We start from the raw sequence: 15,231 nt of genomic DNA, 5'->3' as shown, positions 1-15,231 counted from the left end.
AAACGCCACAATACGGGCAGACCACTGGCAGATTTGTCCACTAGAAGTAACAGAAATGAGAGTTTCAAATAGAAGATGTACGTATTAGAAACGGGTGCAGGCTCATCTTCTCCTAAATGTGATTTTGGCTGTTCAGCGAACAACTAGTAGCTTACCAGTGGAACACAAATGGTCTTGTTCACAGCAACCGCAGGTGGCAAATAAAAAAAGAGTAACAACATGTAGCTGAATTGCAAGCAGCCTGCCCACATTCCCATCCTGAACAGCAACTCAACCCCAGACAACCAGAGCACAGGCTGTAGAGTGACCACAGCCACTTAAAATCTGAGATTCTTTTTTTATCTGAAAGACCCTCACTGGATAAACACGTAAAGATAACAGCAGTACTCACAACATAGCAGCAGTGCAACCTGTTGTTGTATCATCTCTGTCACATCCAGTAGCAGTTGGGTGACCTGAAGATGCTCTGGGCCAACACCTGGGTGCTATTATTTTCTGTGAGCTCTCTGACTGGGAGCACTGAAGTTCCATGCTGTGTATCCAGTTGTATTATGCAGTTCAACAGATGAGGATGTCTCTCTTATGTGTAAACAGCCTTGGTTTGTGTGCATAATCATGATAACAAATCCAGCACAATTCCTAGTGGGAATACAATGTGAAGGCACTTGGGGATTTTTTCCTGTTTAGAAGGTCATTATTCAAAGAAATGCCTATCAGTGTTTGCTAGTATGCTATGGGTTTGAAACAAGTTTTTTTAATGGTGTTTTTGTTTTGTTTTGTTTTCCCATGTTTTATCCCTTGTTGCTTATGCTTTTGTGGATTCATTTCTTCTTTCTTCTAACTCTGCATCAATGGTTTTCTTAGTGAGACTTTTATGGGCAACACATGCAGAGATCCGGATCGCTGGCTAACAGTTGGTGTTGTAATACCTGCAAACCTCATTATTCTGAGACCATTTGATTTTATCTGAAAGCAAGCCTACTTCTCTCCAACAAACTGGGCAGAGTTTAGTCAAGAAAGCAATAGTACATTCCAGAAATACTAGTTAATGCTGGTGTACACAGCTTGTTTTCAGCTCTGAAGAAAGAAACAGAAGCCACCCAGAATGGAGCCACCAGGGAGGTGAATGCAGTGCATGGCTGAGGCCAGTGCAGGCACTGTCTTTTATTCTAGCAGTCAGCAACCCTGCATGCAGCACATGGGTCTTGGCACAAGGTTATCTCTGAGGTCCCTTCCAGCCCTAGGCATTCTGTGATTCTATGATTATTGTAAAAAACATGTTTCTTATCTCCATTCTAAATCTCCCCCTTTTTAGATTAAAAAGATTTCCCCTTGTCCTATCACAAAGGATACAGCTAAAGAGTCTTTGTTCTTTCTTACAGCCTCCTTTCTGATACTGAAAGGCCACTATCAGGTCTCCTTGAAGCCTTCTCCAGGCTGAATAGCCCCAGCTTTCTAAGCCTGTCCTGAGGTGTTCCATCCCTTGATGTAATAGGTATATGTGTTATGTCTGAAGGCTCAAACTATGAAACATGCAAAATTATTGTGCCAATGTGAAGTGACCAAGATTTGGATCATTACAATACCCCAGAGTGTAAAACACTATTAACAAAGAAGCAAAGCCAATTTTCAAGGAAACCTCCTCTAAAATCCTCAAGAAAAGTAAGACAGGGAGGGAAAGACTCATTCTGGTTTCCCTGCCAAGTTTTCTGGGATAAACTGTGGAAGAGATTTGCAAACTTAGATATAAGTTAGCCAAAGATCTTTGACTGAAACTCAAAGCCTATGACTTGCACAGAATATCCAAGAACATTCTAAGATTTGGTAACACCAGTATGGTTTTTTGTTTTGTTTTCTTGTTTAAAACAAGAAACCAAGGTGGTTCTGAGCATCATCACAACTATATGGAAAAGGGATAGAGGATAACAGAAACAGACAAGAGAGGTAAAACAGCAGAAAAGAAAATCCTACCTGTTTTCAAGAAGGATTTCAATACAATCATATGAAGCATTGCACCTGCAGTGGCAGAGACTGTACCAGTGAATGTTCTATCTTGCCATTTCTCTGCTTTCCAAAGCCATTAGGCAATGAGATTTATATTCTACGTCAGTGATTCACATTGTGACACTACTGTGCTATTTTAGTTTGGGATTTTCTGATGTGACACCCTCTAGAAACATCTGGGCTTTCAAACAGATTTCTTATACTACTTTAATAGGACTTGAGATAGTCTTCAGTGTAAAAAGTACCTGTCACTCAGTCTCAGGTACTTTATCCTACTCTGAAGCTACCAGCTACTGGTGCCCTGCATCCCAGCAACAGCTCTACTGCTATAATTTCACTGGTGAATCACCTCCTCAGTAGCTTCAGTGTGAACTATCAGAAAGTTTAATACCCCAAAGGAGAGGATTTTCTGTAAGACTAGATTTTAAAAAAATATATATATTAAAATACACAGGAAGCATTTTATTTCCTTCCTACTTTCAGAGCCTTAGGATTCAGGTCTTCAAGCTTCGCTTGCAGCCACATAAGCTAGAGGCATAATTTCGCAATGAAAGCTAAGCTTCTCACGTTGCCATGTGACTCAAGCACCCAGGGCTTAGAGAAAAATACTGCGAGCTACAGTCTGTTAACGGAAGCTGACAGTATTGTGTGGAGCCTGGGAAAGAAGATGATTAGATATTCTAAAAGCAGGAGAAATACAAGATGTCATCAAGGTGAGATTAGAGCATACAGGGTGAAGTAAACAAAGATCTTTACTTTATGGAACAATAGCTGATGAGCAGATCTAAATGAAATTGTATTATTTTGGACTGATGTAATTTAGAGACAATAGATTAGTGCTCTGAGAATTGGAAGGTGCAGGTCTACTGGCCCAGAGGATCAGGAGGTCCCACTGATCCACAAAAGGCAAAGACACAGAGGTGCACATGTGGCACAAGCAGTGCAGGGCACATTAGCAGCACAGAGGGCACTGTGCTGCCTACAGACACCATGCTCTGGCCCTAGGGAGCAGCTGTAGGCTCAAAGGGGCTTATCTGTCTCCCTAAACATGCATGACCATGGGCTACAGGAAACAGCTCAGCCCTTCTTCAGAGAGCTGCTGTGGAGTACAGGGGATGAGGGGAAGGAGACCAAAGGAAGGCACTGCTTTTTCTGTAGCCTTAATAATCTATCAGTGGTTTTATCCTGTGTTGCCTAGGGCAGCTTGCTTTGGCCTATTCCCACTCCGGGCAGGGATTGAACTGGTAACTGAGATTAAAATGAAGATCAGACAGCTTCCTCAGTCAGCTTCCATAGAAACAAACCACTCTGTCTGCTGAAGGTTTTTAATATTTCTGAGGCTAGTGAAAAAGCAGAAACAAATAAAAATCATATTTTACTTCAGCAATTAAAATTTCACATTTAAAACCTGAAACAGTGCAGATCCACATGACAATCCTCCAGGGCTGTAAGAAATTCATCTTGCTTTGGGAAGCATGCACCAGAATACACCTCTGAAATATCAGTCTGTCCAGAACAAATCTGAAGACAACAGGATTTCCTACTGGAGCTTGGGCTAACTTTTACATGCTTAACTTAACTTCATCTGCAAGCTAACAGATCTCAAACAGTCTGTTTTGAAGGCTGTTGCTTGCAATTTGCTGATAGTTTCATTACTAAGGCAGTTTTCAGCTGAAATCAATACTGGCTATTTATGTCATTTACTTGTGTTTCTTTTCACGCTAATGGAGAGTTAAAAGCAAATGCATGCCCTCAGCATCCCTGGGAAGTATCTATAAACAAATCATGCACAATCTGAGAATTCATAAGAAAAAATAAGCTGAACATAGACAGCTGTAATGGTAAGTACTATCAGCATGTTTTCAATATCTTTGTTGTTCTTCTATCAAATCTTTTTGGCTGTTAGAGCAGTGAATGTTTTCTAAGTGGTTCTGGAACTAAAAAGGATCCTCTTTGGTTCAGTTACCCTGCTCATGATCCACTAAAATATATACATGTCATTGTATCAGTGGAAAATGTAATATGTTTAAAAAAAGCTGCAAAAAAGAAGTCAAAGTTGTTGTGATAGGATATAATTCCTGTCAGACATAAGCCTGATGGGTATAGAAAGAAAAACTATTGTGCCTAGCAGGCAGAATTAACAAAGCAGAGATTTAGTAGGACTTACAGGAAGAATGCTTGCAGAGCCACATCGGAAACGTTGCCTGAGAAGCAGGATGATGCTGGGGAATGTGGAGCAGCACTTCAGTTGCGGGTTGGCTGGGGTCAAAACTAGGCTTGAAGGAAAAGGTTCCTGCTGATGAAATCATCCATTAGGATGTTTCAGATGTTGTTAACTCAAGTCCAAAGAGCTACCTGTGGAAATAAGAGACAGCTATGGCCCCAACTTCGGTTCTCCAAGGTTCTCTGGATTCTGTGTAACAGCTGAATTATTACAGTATTTACCCAGATAAACACTGTAGAAATCCTACAGACTTGCAATTTGAAAATCTTTTAACATTGCAGGATATTCTCTGTGGGGTTGAGAATTAAGTTGAGGTTGAACAACTTCCTACAATTATCATTGCTCAGACAAAGCAGGCTGTGGTCACAGCTAAATACTAAGTGTAGTTCCGCACTACAGAAATGCTGGAATTCACTAAAGACAGTTCTGAAAACAGCAACTCATGACACAAATCCCCTATTTTTACAGGGGAATCATCATGTTGAGCTGGAAGCCAAAGCATCTGCCATTGCAGATTTGTCCCTGAAGAGCTGGTAAAACACAACAACAAAAAAAGTATATCCATGTTTTATATCATTCTTTTAAAAGAAAAGAACAAAACAAAACAAACAAAAAAAACCTACACACCTGAATACTAAATGGAAAAGAACATATAATCAGTGTCCTAAAATAAGCAGAAGCATCTGAGACAAAGTCCTGAGCCACATGCAAAGCTTTAAGAAGGATTTGGATTAAAATGCTACTTCCCAGATCACGTCCGCAGCAATGCTGTTTAGAAAAATATTGTGCAACTGTTTGAAATGTAGAGAGGTGTATTAACCAGAGGGGATTGATGGATATACATTTATAAAGCACATATCAAAGCTCATCCAGTTCTGCTGAGCTAGAGAGAGTTCTTTAATTGGTTTCCAGGGGACTTGGATTAAGCTCCAACTTGGTAATGAAAATACTGTGCAAAAGAGTAACTGAAATGAGAAGCCTCCAACTCTGCTAGGGATATTGTGAAAAGGATAAATATACCTCACCAGCAAGGCAAGCCAAATATTATCCTTTTAACCATGGGCTATTTGTACTAATAGAACTTCTTCCCTTCACTCACCTCCCAGGCTGCCATTGAGGCTGAACATTCCTGCCAATATTCCATTATGTTTTGTTGCAGCAGACGGGCAGCCTGACACAATAGCATTTGATATAGAAGTGCGGATGAAGCAGAGGTGTGGAACTGTATTCCTCCATGCAGAAAAAATGGCACCCACTGACATTCATCAACACTTGCTGAACATTTCTGGAGACCAAATAGTTGATGTGAACACAGAGAGGTGGTGGGCAGTGTGTTTCAGCAGTGGCAACAGCGGCTCACCACCATTGCTACAGACTTACGTAAGTGCAGCATGCAAGCTTTTGCTCATTGCTGGTGAATACACATCACTAATGGTAGTGGCTGAGTTGAAAAAGGGTGTTTTGTAGCTGCGAATTTACTTTATCAAATAGTGTTATTGTGCTCTGTCTGTTGTAGTTTCCATGGAAATAAATAGGAGACATTCCTTTCAGACCAACCTACGTACTGAGAACCTACGGATTTCCCAAGGTCACACAAGCGTACAGCAGGAGCAGCTGATCCTACACGCTCTGGTACCATGCTCCTGCACTGAGTGTCTCTTCATATTCTCAACAGAACACATGAAAACACAGCAAGTGAAACATCTGTGCTGGGTACACAGGAAAGAACAAAAGCAGGCCAGAGAGAAAAGTGGGAAATGAAGCAGATGAAGAGTTTTCAGTGATGACAGAAAACCCCATCTAGCAGGGATGCCCTGTATTTCAGTTCAGAGCACAAATACACTTCCTTACATAACAAGGTCATGAGCTCAGAAGTTATTTGACCATAATGATAATTTTGATGGCAGTATATTTCCACATCCAGATGTGCTGAGGAAGTGTTTTTTCCTCGAGTGGTTTAATTATCCTCCAGGCAAGGGTTCACAGCAACCTCGCATGGCTGAGCTGAAGCCAGCCAGTGGCACACTATGGTTGACATAGCATTGCTGCAGGGAAGCAGTGTCACCAGCAGTGACAGTCACTGGGGCCCAGAAGGGAGAAACAAGGACAGGAAGAAAATGAATAAATGTAAAAGGAAACTAGAAAAAGCACTGCAGTGGCATAAGTCAGAAGAATTAAGTATCTTCTTTAAACTAAAGTATAAAGGAAGTCACTGATGGAACTGGAAAATATTTCCAGCTGAAAACCTGGAAGATTTGCTTATGGTAAAAAAGACTTGTGGATTTTCAAGGTACCTTTATATATATACTGCCAACACTTGAACATCATTGCACCAGTGAAGTTCTGGGGTCAAGTAGCAAGCAGCATGAAGATCCTCTGACCTCTATATACTTCACCATCTCACTGCAGAGCTATGATCAAGGCCATTCCCACCAAAGCAAAGACCAGCAAGAGTTTCCAGCAATAACACTGTGAATCATCCTGAGCCAAATGATCCCTTACCTGCAACCACAGGATGCTCAGACTGAAGAACTTTGGTCTTTAGGAAATGAGTTGAGGAAACAGCTCCTCTTTGAAGTAACAGAAAAACATAGTATCATAGGAATAGAAACAGGGACAAACCACACCATGCTGCTTACCAGTACTTCTCAAATGTGAGCACAACACCAAATAAAAAAATCAAAGAATTTCTAAGTTTCACAGATGCCTAATGCTGGCACTTTCTGGAACTATTAAAGTTTACCTCTGTGCAGTCTCACTATTTCATATTTCCTGGCAAATAATCTTCTTTATTTTACTTTAAAAACTTGCATAATATAACATTTAAAAAGAAGAATATAAGCAGATACAATTGCCATACATATGGGAATATTACCCAACAACACACACTTTCCCACGAAGGAGAAAAAAATATCTGCAGTAAACAATTCAGCTACCTGCTGCTTTCACAACAGCCTCACTTCTGATTGCCAACTAGTATCTCCAGTTGACAAAACATAGGCAGCACGGAGGTGCCACAAACCTGGTCCAGTGGTGTACTTCAGCTTTCAGCAGAAAATGGAAGCCACTCAGAGAGGCTGCATACCCTCCAGTCTTTTACCTGTGTACTAGGACTTGTCAACACTCCTCAGTGTGGTAAACATTCATTGCAAATTCAGAATCATAGAATCACAGAACTTACTGGGCTGGAAGAGACCCTTAAAGGCCATCTGGTCCACTCCCCCACAGTTAACAGCGACACCTACAGCTCAATCAGCTTGCTTAGAGCCCTGTCCAGCCTGACCTTGAATGACTCCAAGGTTAGGGCATCCATCACCTCTGAACAATTGTTCTGTTGCCTCACCACTATTATTGCTAAAACTTCTTCCTATCCTGTGTAAATCTATTTTTCTAGTTTGAAACCATTTCCCCTTGTTCTATCACAACAGGCTCTGCTAAAAACCTAAGTAGATATCATAGCTTGTCCTCTAATGGGAGAGGCAACACCACTAGCAAAGTAACATGTCATTTCTATATCTTGACCTAGCAGCAGGAATTTCATACTATTCAGAAGTCCCCAAGTAAGGATTTTCCAGGAATATGTGCAATCTAACCAGAGTTATCAACACCAGATTCCTAATTGCCCCACTTTTATATATTTGTATATCATCTTATGCATGAACTGTACTAGAACTCAATACGCAGCTTCTACACTTAACTACTGCATGTCACTGTAATTCAACTGCTGTATTTCTATACAGTTGATGGAATGACTATTATAACCAGATTGTACTGATAACTGAAAGGAAATAATTCAGTTATTACTCATTATTAGTAATCACCTAATGAGTAAATGATGATTTAACTATCAGTTTTCACAGTGGGATCTCCAGTAAAAATGATGAAATCTTAATTCTGGGAAATACATGTTCTTTTTCTGTAATTTCCATTGCTTCACTAAGGCTGGTTCTAGAGATTACTAACACCTATGTGCCACTTCACCTAGTTGGTACATATCTCCAGACATAAACTTCCACTCTATTTCCATACTTCTTTGTTATTTTTTGCATACTGTCTTCCACTTTTCTTCCTTCTATCCTAAATAACTGGAGAAACAACTCTACTCCCATGCTATGTTACTCACATATACCATCAATTCTTCCAAGAAGCAAAAGCAACAAAACACCCCAATCAGCTTTTTCTACCCTACACAGATGGGATTTGGACTTGGATTCATATGAGAGGCTCTCTGTATTAAGAAACACCTCTAAGCATTTGGTGAATACAGAGGCTCTATATTAGGGCCGTTCCAAAAGCAATATCTCCTAATTATGTTGGCCCATGAAATTCACAGGTGGATGTTGGTGGTACACCAGTAGAGGTTAAACCTTCCCAGCAATCTTCCATTACATTTTGCTGCAGTGTGACAGATAGCAGCACTGGGGCAGTCTGATACAATGGTGCCTGACATGGACACGAAGATGAAGCAAAGGTGTAGCACAGAATTCCTCCATACAGGAAAAAAATAACACCCATGGGCACATACTGACATTTGCTGAATGCTTATAGAGACCAAACAGCCAAGTGGTGTGTGGAGCAGTGGTGAGAGCAATGTGATAGACAAGCCATGTTCCAGATGGCCATGCACAGCTGTCATCATAAAATGAATAGCATTTCAAACAGCTCATGTTCACAAATTGGCTAACTGTGCTGACAATGTTGAGAAATGTTTTTTTTGTAGCTGAGAGAATTTGGTATTCCAAACAGTGTTATTGTGCTTGTTGTAGCTGTTGTTCTTTCCCCCAAAGAAATAAACAGGAAGCATTACTTTCAGAGCAATTTATACACGTAGCTATACCCCATAATCAGAATAAAATGTGGTTTGGACAATGCTGTATTCAGAGAAGACCATTGTCAGCATGGTACAGTCAATGATCTTGTTCAAAAGAGTCCTGTGAACAGTTACACAGCTGAAAGGCACTCGCAAAGCTACAGCAACTTCAGAGCTTTCAGGCAGTAAAGGGGAAGTCATCTTTCATATGTTTTGCTGTTTTCAATTGTGAGTACACACAAGACCACCTGTTTCATATTATTTCCAGTCCCTGACATTGGTATCTTGCATCTCTCAGCATCACCTTCAAACATTATTAATCTAGCTTTGCCTCACTGCTCACCAGCAGCTGCAGAATGTGAGATGATACCCAGTGAGCTGCCAGAACTTCATGCTTCAGAGAAGCTCTTGGAGCTATTATTTAAATGTTCACTACAGAGAACAAATGCAGACTGTAACAAACATTTCTGGTTTTTTGTTTTGTTTCTCTTAAGTTTTTTTGTTTAATGTAAAATGAGGCAAAAGAAAAGCAAGCCTTTCCCAGTTCATGAAAGAAGCACATGAGGACTGTTCTCTACTTTCCTTTCTTACATACACTGTTTTGGGAGGCTACCTTCTTTCTCTCATAGTTATATTTCAGTTTTTTTTCCTATGTTGGAGCTTTCTTAATTAAAAATAGAGAATTGCAACTCATCTCTCTTTTCCAGAAACAATATGGAATATTATCTAGTCACACTCAATGGAAATTTTTCACTTTATTAGCTACAAGAAGCCTTAATTTTCACAAGCACTACTGAAATAGCAGGTCTGTTTGGTTTTATTTTGTTCTTTAAGATTGCCCTGTGAGATTTGAATCTTTATTCAAATAGTTCAGATAAATTTGCTTTGCGATTACAACAATGCTGTAATCACATCTAAATGCTGTAATCACGTCTAAATGATCCATAAGGTATTTGTGCTTTAAAGCATTAATAAATTTTTTCTAATTTGATCCCTTTTAATTTTTCTGTTCTTAGGCAACAGAAAATCCCAGGCACATTTTTACTACATTATTTCTTCCCCCTGCACATTTTTATTACTGACAGATTTTTCCAGGCTTAAATACATAGTTTTAGCTAATACTTCTGAAAACACTACATTCATGAGTTATATTCTTTCCAGAAGAATTTAGGTACATAAGTGGATACTACTGAAATCTTTGTCATTTTCTGTAAGTTTCTAAAGACATTCCTGTCTGCAAGCACAGTGATAACCAATGCTACAAAACTGCCTATTGCAGTGGCTCTTTGAGCTACTGTTTCTCTTCCTTTGAGAAGCACACTTAAATCCTAAACTGTCATCACTTCAGAAGTAAAGCACTAGGATATTAAGCTTTCACTGATGCCTCTTTCCAGCTACTAGAAACTTCTTTTTTGGAAAACTCAGTAATTGTCAACTGTCTTAACTAAGCAGATGAGGGAGAGAGAGAGAAAAAGGGTCAGGTCACCCATTAATCAATTATGCACAAATTATAATGCATCAATAAACAAACACAAGGTTTACATTATAATCTCTGCCTCTTTTTTATTGTCATACTAAAGGCAATGATAACAGATGTAATTTAGTAAATACTTAAGATATACAAAAGAGAAAAGCCACCATTTCAATAGCTACATTTCACCACATTTACAGAAGAAAACTAGGTGGCCACTCATCAATACAAATCTCACACAAAACTGCAGTAGAACCTTCAGAAAGTACTCACAAAAATGCCAGGCTTTTTATTAGTTTCTCATGATGAAGTCATGTACTTATCCACAGGAAAGCTTTACTGGCTTGATCTCCATTTGGCCCCTACCTGTCTTATATTGCCATCTTTAAAAAGAAATAAATAGAATCTTCACAGACAAACTCTTAAATTGTAATCTTGCTGATATAAAAAAAAAAATAATTTATCCTGAATTCTTTATCTGTTAAAAGAGAGACAGAATAATACTTATGGCTTTCAGAGCAGGTACCAAATGCATTACATTCCAAATCTTTACCCTGCCAAAATCTAGACAGAAGAATATCCCAGTACTACATAAATACAAAAATACTTGAGACCAGCAAAACTGAATCTCACACTGGGTCTTCTCTGCAAAGTAAGATGAATTTAAAGAAAACCTAAGAGCAATGGAACCCCCAATTTAAAACACCAGGTTTTACATTCTGGTTAAGTAGCTTTCTGCTTTTCTTTTGGTTGCCATGTAAAGACAAACTGCAGAACAGACTCATTCATTTTTAAATGCTACATTATTCAGCTGCCTTCTCTTACTTTAAGAGCATACAACTTCAGTTTCTGTCTCTACTTTGCTCTTCTTGATTGATGTTATGAGGACACTTCATATCCAAGAACTGCTGACAAGAATAAGAACCAAGATAGTTTCCCTCCACAGCACTAAAGTAAGTCTAAACATGCTACACTGAAATAACTTAATGTGTATTCACTCTGAAAACTAGTCTAATAGGCTAAAGATTAAAACACTTTCAAATTACTTCATGCCCATGCATGAAAGCAGCTTCCTTTCTATTTCTGCTTTATGAATTAAAATGAGATTGAGTTGTTCAGATGACCCTGCTCACTTATGAAACTTCCAAAAGAATGACTGTCTTAAGCTGCAGATTCAGTGTAACGACAAGTGCTATATTATAGAAGTTTATAAGAACATGATGAACTATAAATAACCATCTTTGCAGAACTTAGTAACTTACAATCTGCCACTTCTTATAGTCCTAAAGCACAGTCCTGGGGAGGAAAACCATTTCCTGGATAATAACTTAGGATTAAAGAAAAATACTAAATTAAAAGAAGAAAAAAAAAAGCAAGGTAAGAACAAATATTTCAGATGCACTCATGACATTAACATAGAGTAAATGAAATCAGTAACTCAGTTCTAATTTTCTTCAAGTCTTACTTCTTAGGAGCTATAGAATGATCTCCGCTGCTTCTGTTAAGATGTCATTTCCAAATACACTGTGTGCAAGTGTAAAGAATACTTCAGCAGGTATTGGTTTTTATCAAGTCTGAATACATTTGTCCAGTACTGAGTTAAGAACGACTTCCACGCATTAACAGTAATGAAAATATAGGCTATCATATTGCACAAATTTTAATGAACAAATATAATTGCTCCTCACTTACATTTGTGGCCAATATTACAGTTTAAGAATACTTTTCTCATGATCATCAGTTGCTCAAAATTTCCTTCAGCCTCCAGAATAGCCTAGTTCTCAGGAAACAATGAGCCAGTTCTAGAGTTATTTTCCCAAACATGTAGCTTTACTATGAGGCTTTAGCAATACAAGTTTGCACTGTCTACAGAACCACAAGGCATGGCAACAGTAGCTTTGACACTTGAGATCCACCCACACAGAGCACATAGTTCCAAGTGCAGCACTTCCTTTCCTCCAACACCATGTTTTGACATGCTTTTCAGTGTTTGTTCAGCCCTGCCACAAGAGTACCCAAAGCACAATTATTTCTCATCAGTTTCAGTAATCTAGATATAAATCATTTCTTAAAAAAAAAACTCATACAAAAAACACTCAGATGTTGTAACACATTTGTAATATTCTGAACAGTATTTTTACTTCATAGGCAGCAGGAATTGCATGGCAAAAAATTCAGAACTTTGCTTGTGTCAGTGAAGGAAAACTATACAAACTAGCATCAACTAGCCTGGGAAATAATTCCCAGAAGGTACTAACAACTTCAAGTCATTCCAAAGCATGTTTCTATTTTTATTATTTATACCATGGAAACTTCTAGCACACAAAGAAAACCATCAGCTGAAATACACCTTGCATCTATTTCTGCTCTCTGGTACAGAGAAATCTCTCCTTTAAAAGTTTGTACAAGCAACAGATGGTAAATAATTAGACAATTTTTCTGCTAGTATTTCACTTACCAATTCAGTTATTGGGACACATAGAAATCATATGCTTTTTTTATGCTTCCTTTTTTTTTTTCCCTACTTTGTATTATACCCAAATGTTATGTGACAATGGGGATATGAAACTCATTATTATCAAATACCAGAGGCCTTCTAGGAGGGGTTGATTCTTTATCTGCTTTGTGCAAAAGCTTAAAAAGTCCTGTTCCAATATTCATTGGGATTCCCATGATGATGCACTCAGAAACACCTAGAGAGGAAAAATCAAAAAACCAACATTCTGAACACCTGAAGAACAGAAATGTAGATAGACTGTAATTGCTTTAACTTGTCCACTCTGAGCATATCAGCTTCCAATCTCCTTGAAGCTTACAGGAGCAAAACCAATTTCTCTTTACTAGATTGAGTTAAATGTTATGCTTATCAGAATGTTAGATCAGTATGTTATTCAAAGGGTGTTACACCAGAAGATTTGTTTTTGGAGAAGTTGCATTCCACTTGGTGACGACACCAGAAGTTGCACAGCAAATTCACTCTATATTCGTTTATTGAGTTGCAGCAAATAATTCAGTAAAATCTGGCCAAGTTCCCTTCAAATATCTGCAATTTCCCAATGAAAGAAGTGCATTCACTACTTTCATTTGCTATTTATTGCTTTTTCTTAATTAAAAAAATTGCTTATTTTCAACTTAAAGATTTGGTCTGTCTGCTTTATTTTTCTTTGCTATTAACTTTTCACAGAAATGTGCTGACATTCTGATGAACTCAGTTTCTCTAAAGAGCATGCCATACTAAAACTAAACTATCAGAAATCAGTGTTTTTATCTCTTTAGACTTTTAACCTAAACTACACTTTCACACCCCCCAAGGAATATCCAAATTAAGTCTCCTTACAAGAAAGCCAGCAAGATTCACTTCAGTTTGGGGAGACAGGCAACAATTTTCTGTTTTGTTCATTCTGTTTACATCTTGGAATCAAAATACTTACATAAAAGGCAACATGAAAAGATCTTTAGTTTCCACATAATTCAAAACAAGACTTTATTATCTCAGAGGGAATTCTGAGAAAAGTATTTTCTTTTCACTACTGTCCAGCATGGAATCAGTCTGCCACAGTATTTTTGCTTCAGTTCTGGACAGATTTTTTTTTTAAATTCCTAGGATGCTGCTCATGTGGAATGCTGGACAGCCAGAAATTGTCAAAGATCTTGAAATGCACACAGGTTACATAATGGTTTCTAACAGGTATCATCAATTCTGAAAAAATTCTGTTTATAAAACAGAAAAAACTGAGTAAAGCTGACTACACTTTTTAAGACCATCTTGAAATACACACAAGCAAGCCAGTAAACTTTAGCATATCACATTTGTTTTATTAGAATTTCTGGGAGCTAATGAAGTATAATGAGGAGTTACAGCTCCTGGATGATAGGCCTTAAAGACATGATGAAGAGCGTAAAACCTTAAGCCTCTCCTTTTCTCAGATTAATTTAATAGAAAATCCACATAAGTAAATGCCCTCCTTAAGTCACATTAAACAAACACCCAACTGAGATAAGAAGTACAGAAACATCTACCATGCTTCCAGAATCAAGAAATACAGATCAGTCTCAGACCTGAAGTTTACCATCTAAGTTGAACAGAAAGCTTCAAAATGCCTAAGAAATCTAACATACTTTGAAGAGGTTTACAGCTGGGGGGTATGGACCACAAACTACAACAGAATTTGCAATACCTACCACAAACAGAGTCCTTCTGTCCAAAGTAGGCAGCATCAAAGAGATGGTCTGCAGTCTTCTCAAAAGAGGCCAGCATCAACACACTTTCCTTCATTTTTGCCAGTCCAAACCTAGTAATGCCCAGTACTTCACCCTTGATTGATGGAGAAAACCAAAGAAAGCAATTCAAGGTCAGTTCTACTTTAAAAAAATAATAATCAAGTGAAGAACAAAACCATAATTTTTTATTCTAACAAGTACATAAGACAAGTAGTAGATAAAGTACTATCTGCTACATGGCATTTTCATAATATGTTGCTTCACAGCAAAGTCAGTAGTTCTACAGTAACAAGTACTTAAACCAAAAAACATTCATGCACTCCCAAAACAGATATTAACTCTTAAGGTATTCTATGACACAGGAGTATAAAAACACAAGAATGAAAGAAACACAGACATGAGAAAAAACAGAAATATAAGCTAGTTGCTATGTTACAAACTTTTGTGGTGTCTCAGACTAGAGCTACACTCAAGACTAGCACTATACTGAAACTACTGCCT

General features: G+C 38.3%; 1 protein-coding gene across 2 annotated transcripts in view; it reads right to left on the bottom strand.

Annotated features, from left to right (window-relative positions):
- Nucleotides 1-10,578: 10,578 nt before the first annotated feature.
- The window catches only part of POLR3A (RNA polymerase III subunit A), a 32,588-nt gene continuing 27,935 nt past the window's right edge, over nucleotides 10,579-15,231 (bottom strand). For both annotated transcript variants that reach the window (XM_072339523.1, XM_072339524.1), the window contains 2 exons: nucleotides 14,692-14,824; nucleotides 10,579-13,202 (listed from right to left, as the gene is read on the bottom strand). In XM_072339523.1, the coding sequence (XP_072195624.1) occupies nucleotides 13,054-13,202; nucleotides 14,692-14,824 (282 nt within the window). In that variant the 3' untranslated portion in view covers nucleotides 10,579-13,053. The remainder of the gene's footprint in view (nucleotides 13,203-14,691; nucleotides 14,825-15,231) is intronic.

The sequence above is a fragment of the Excalfactoria chinensis genome, chromosome 6 (genome assembly GCF_039878825.1).
Source record: "Excalfactoria chinensis isolate bCotChi1 chromosome 6, bCotChi1.hap2, whole genome shotgun sequence".
Lineage (NCBI taxonomy): Eukaryota > Metazoa > Chordata > Aves > Galliformes > Phasianidae > Excalfactoria > Excalfactoria chinensis.
This window is presented reverse-complemented; position numbering and strand designations above follow the sequence as displayed.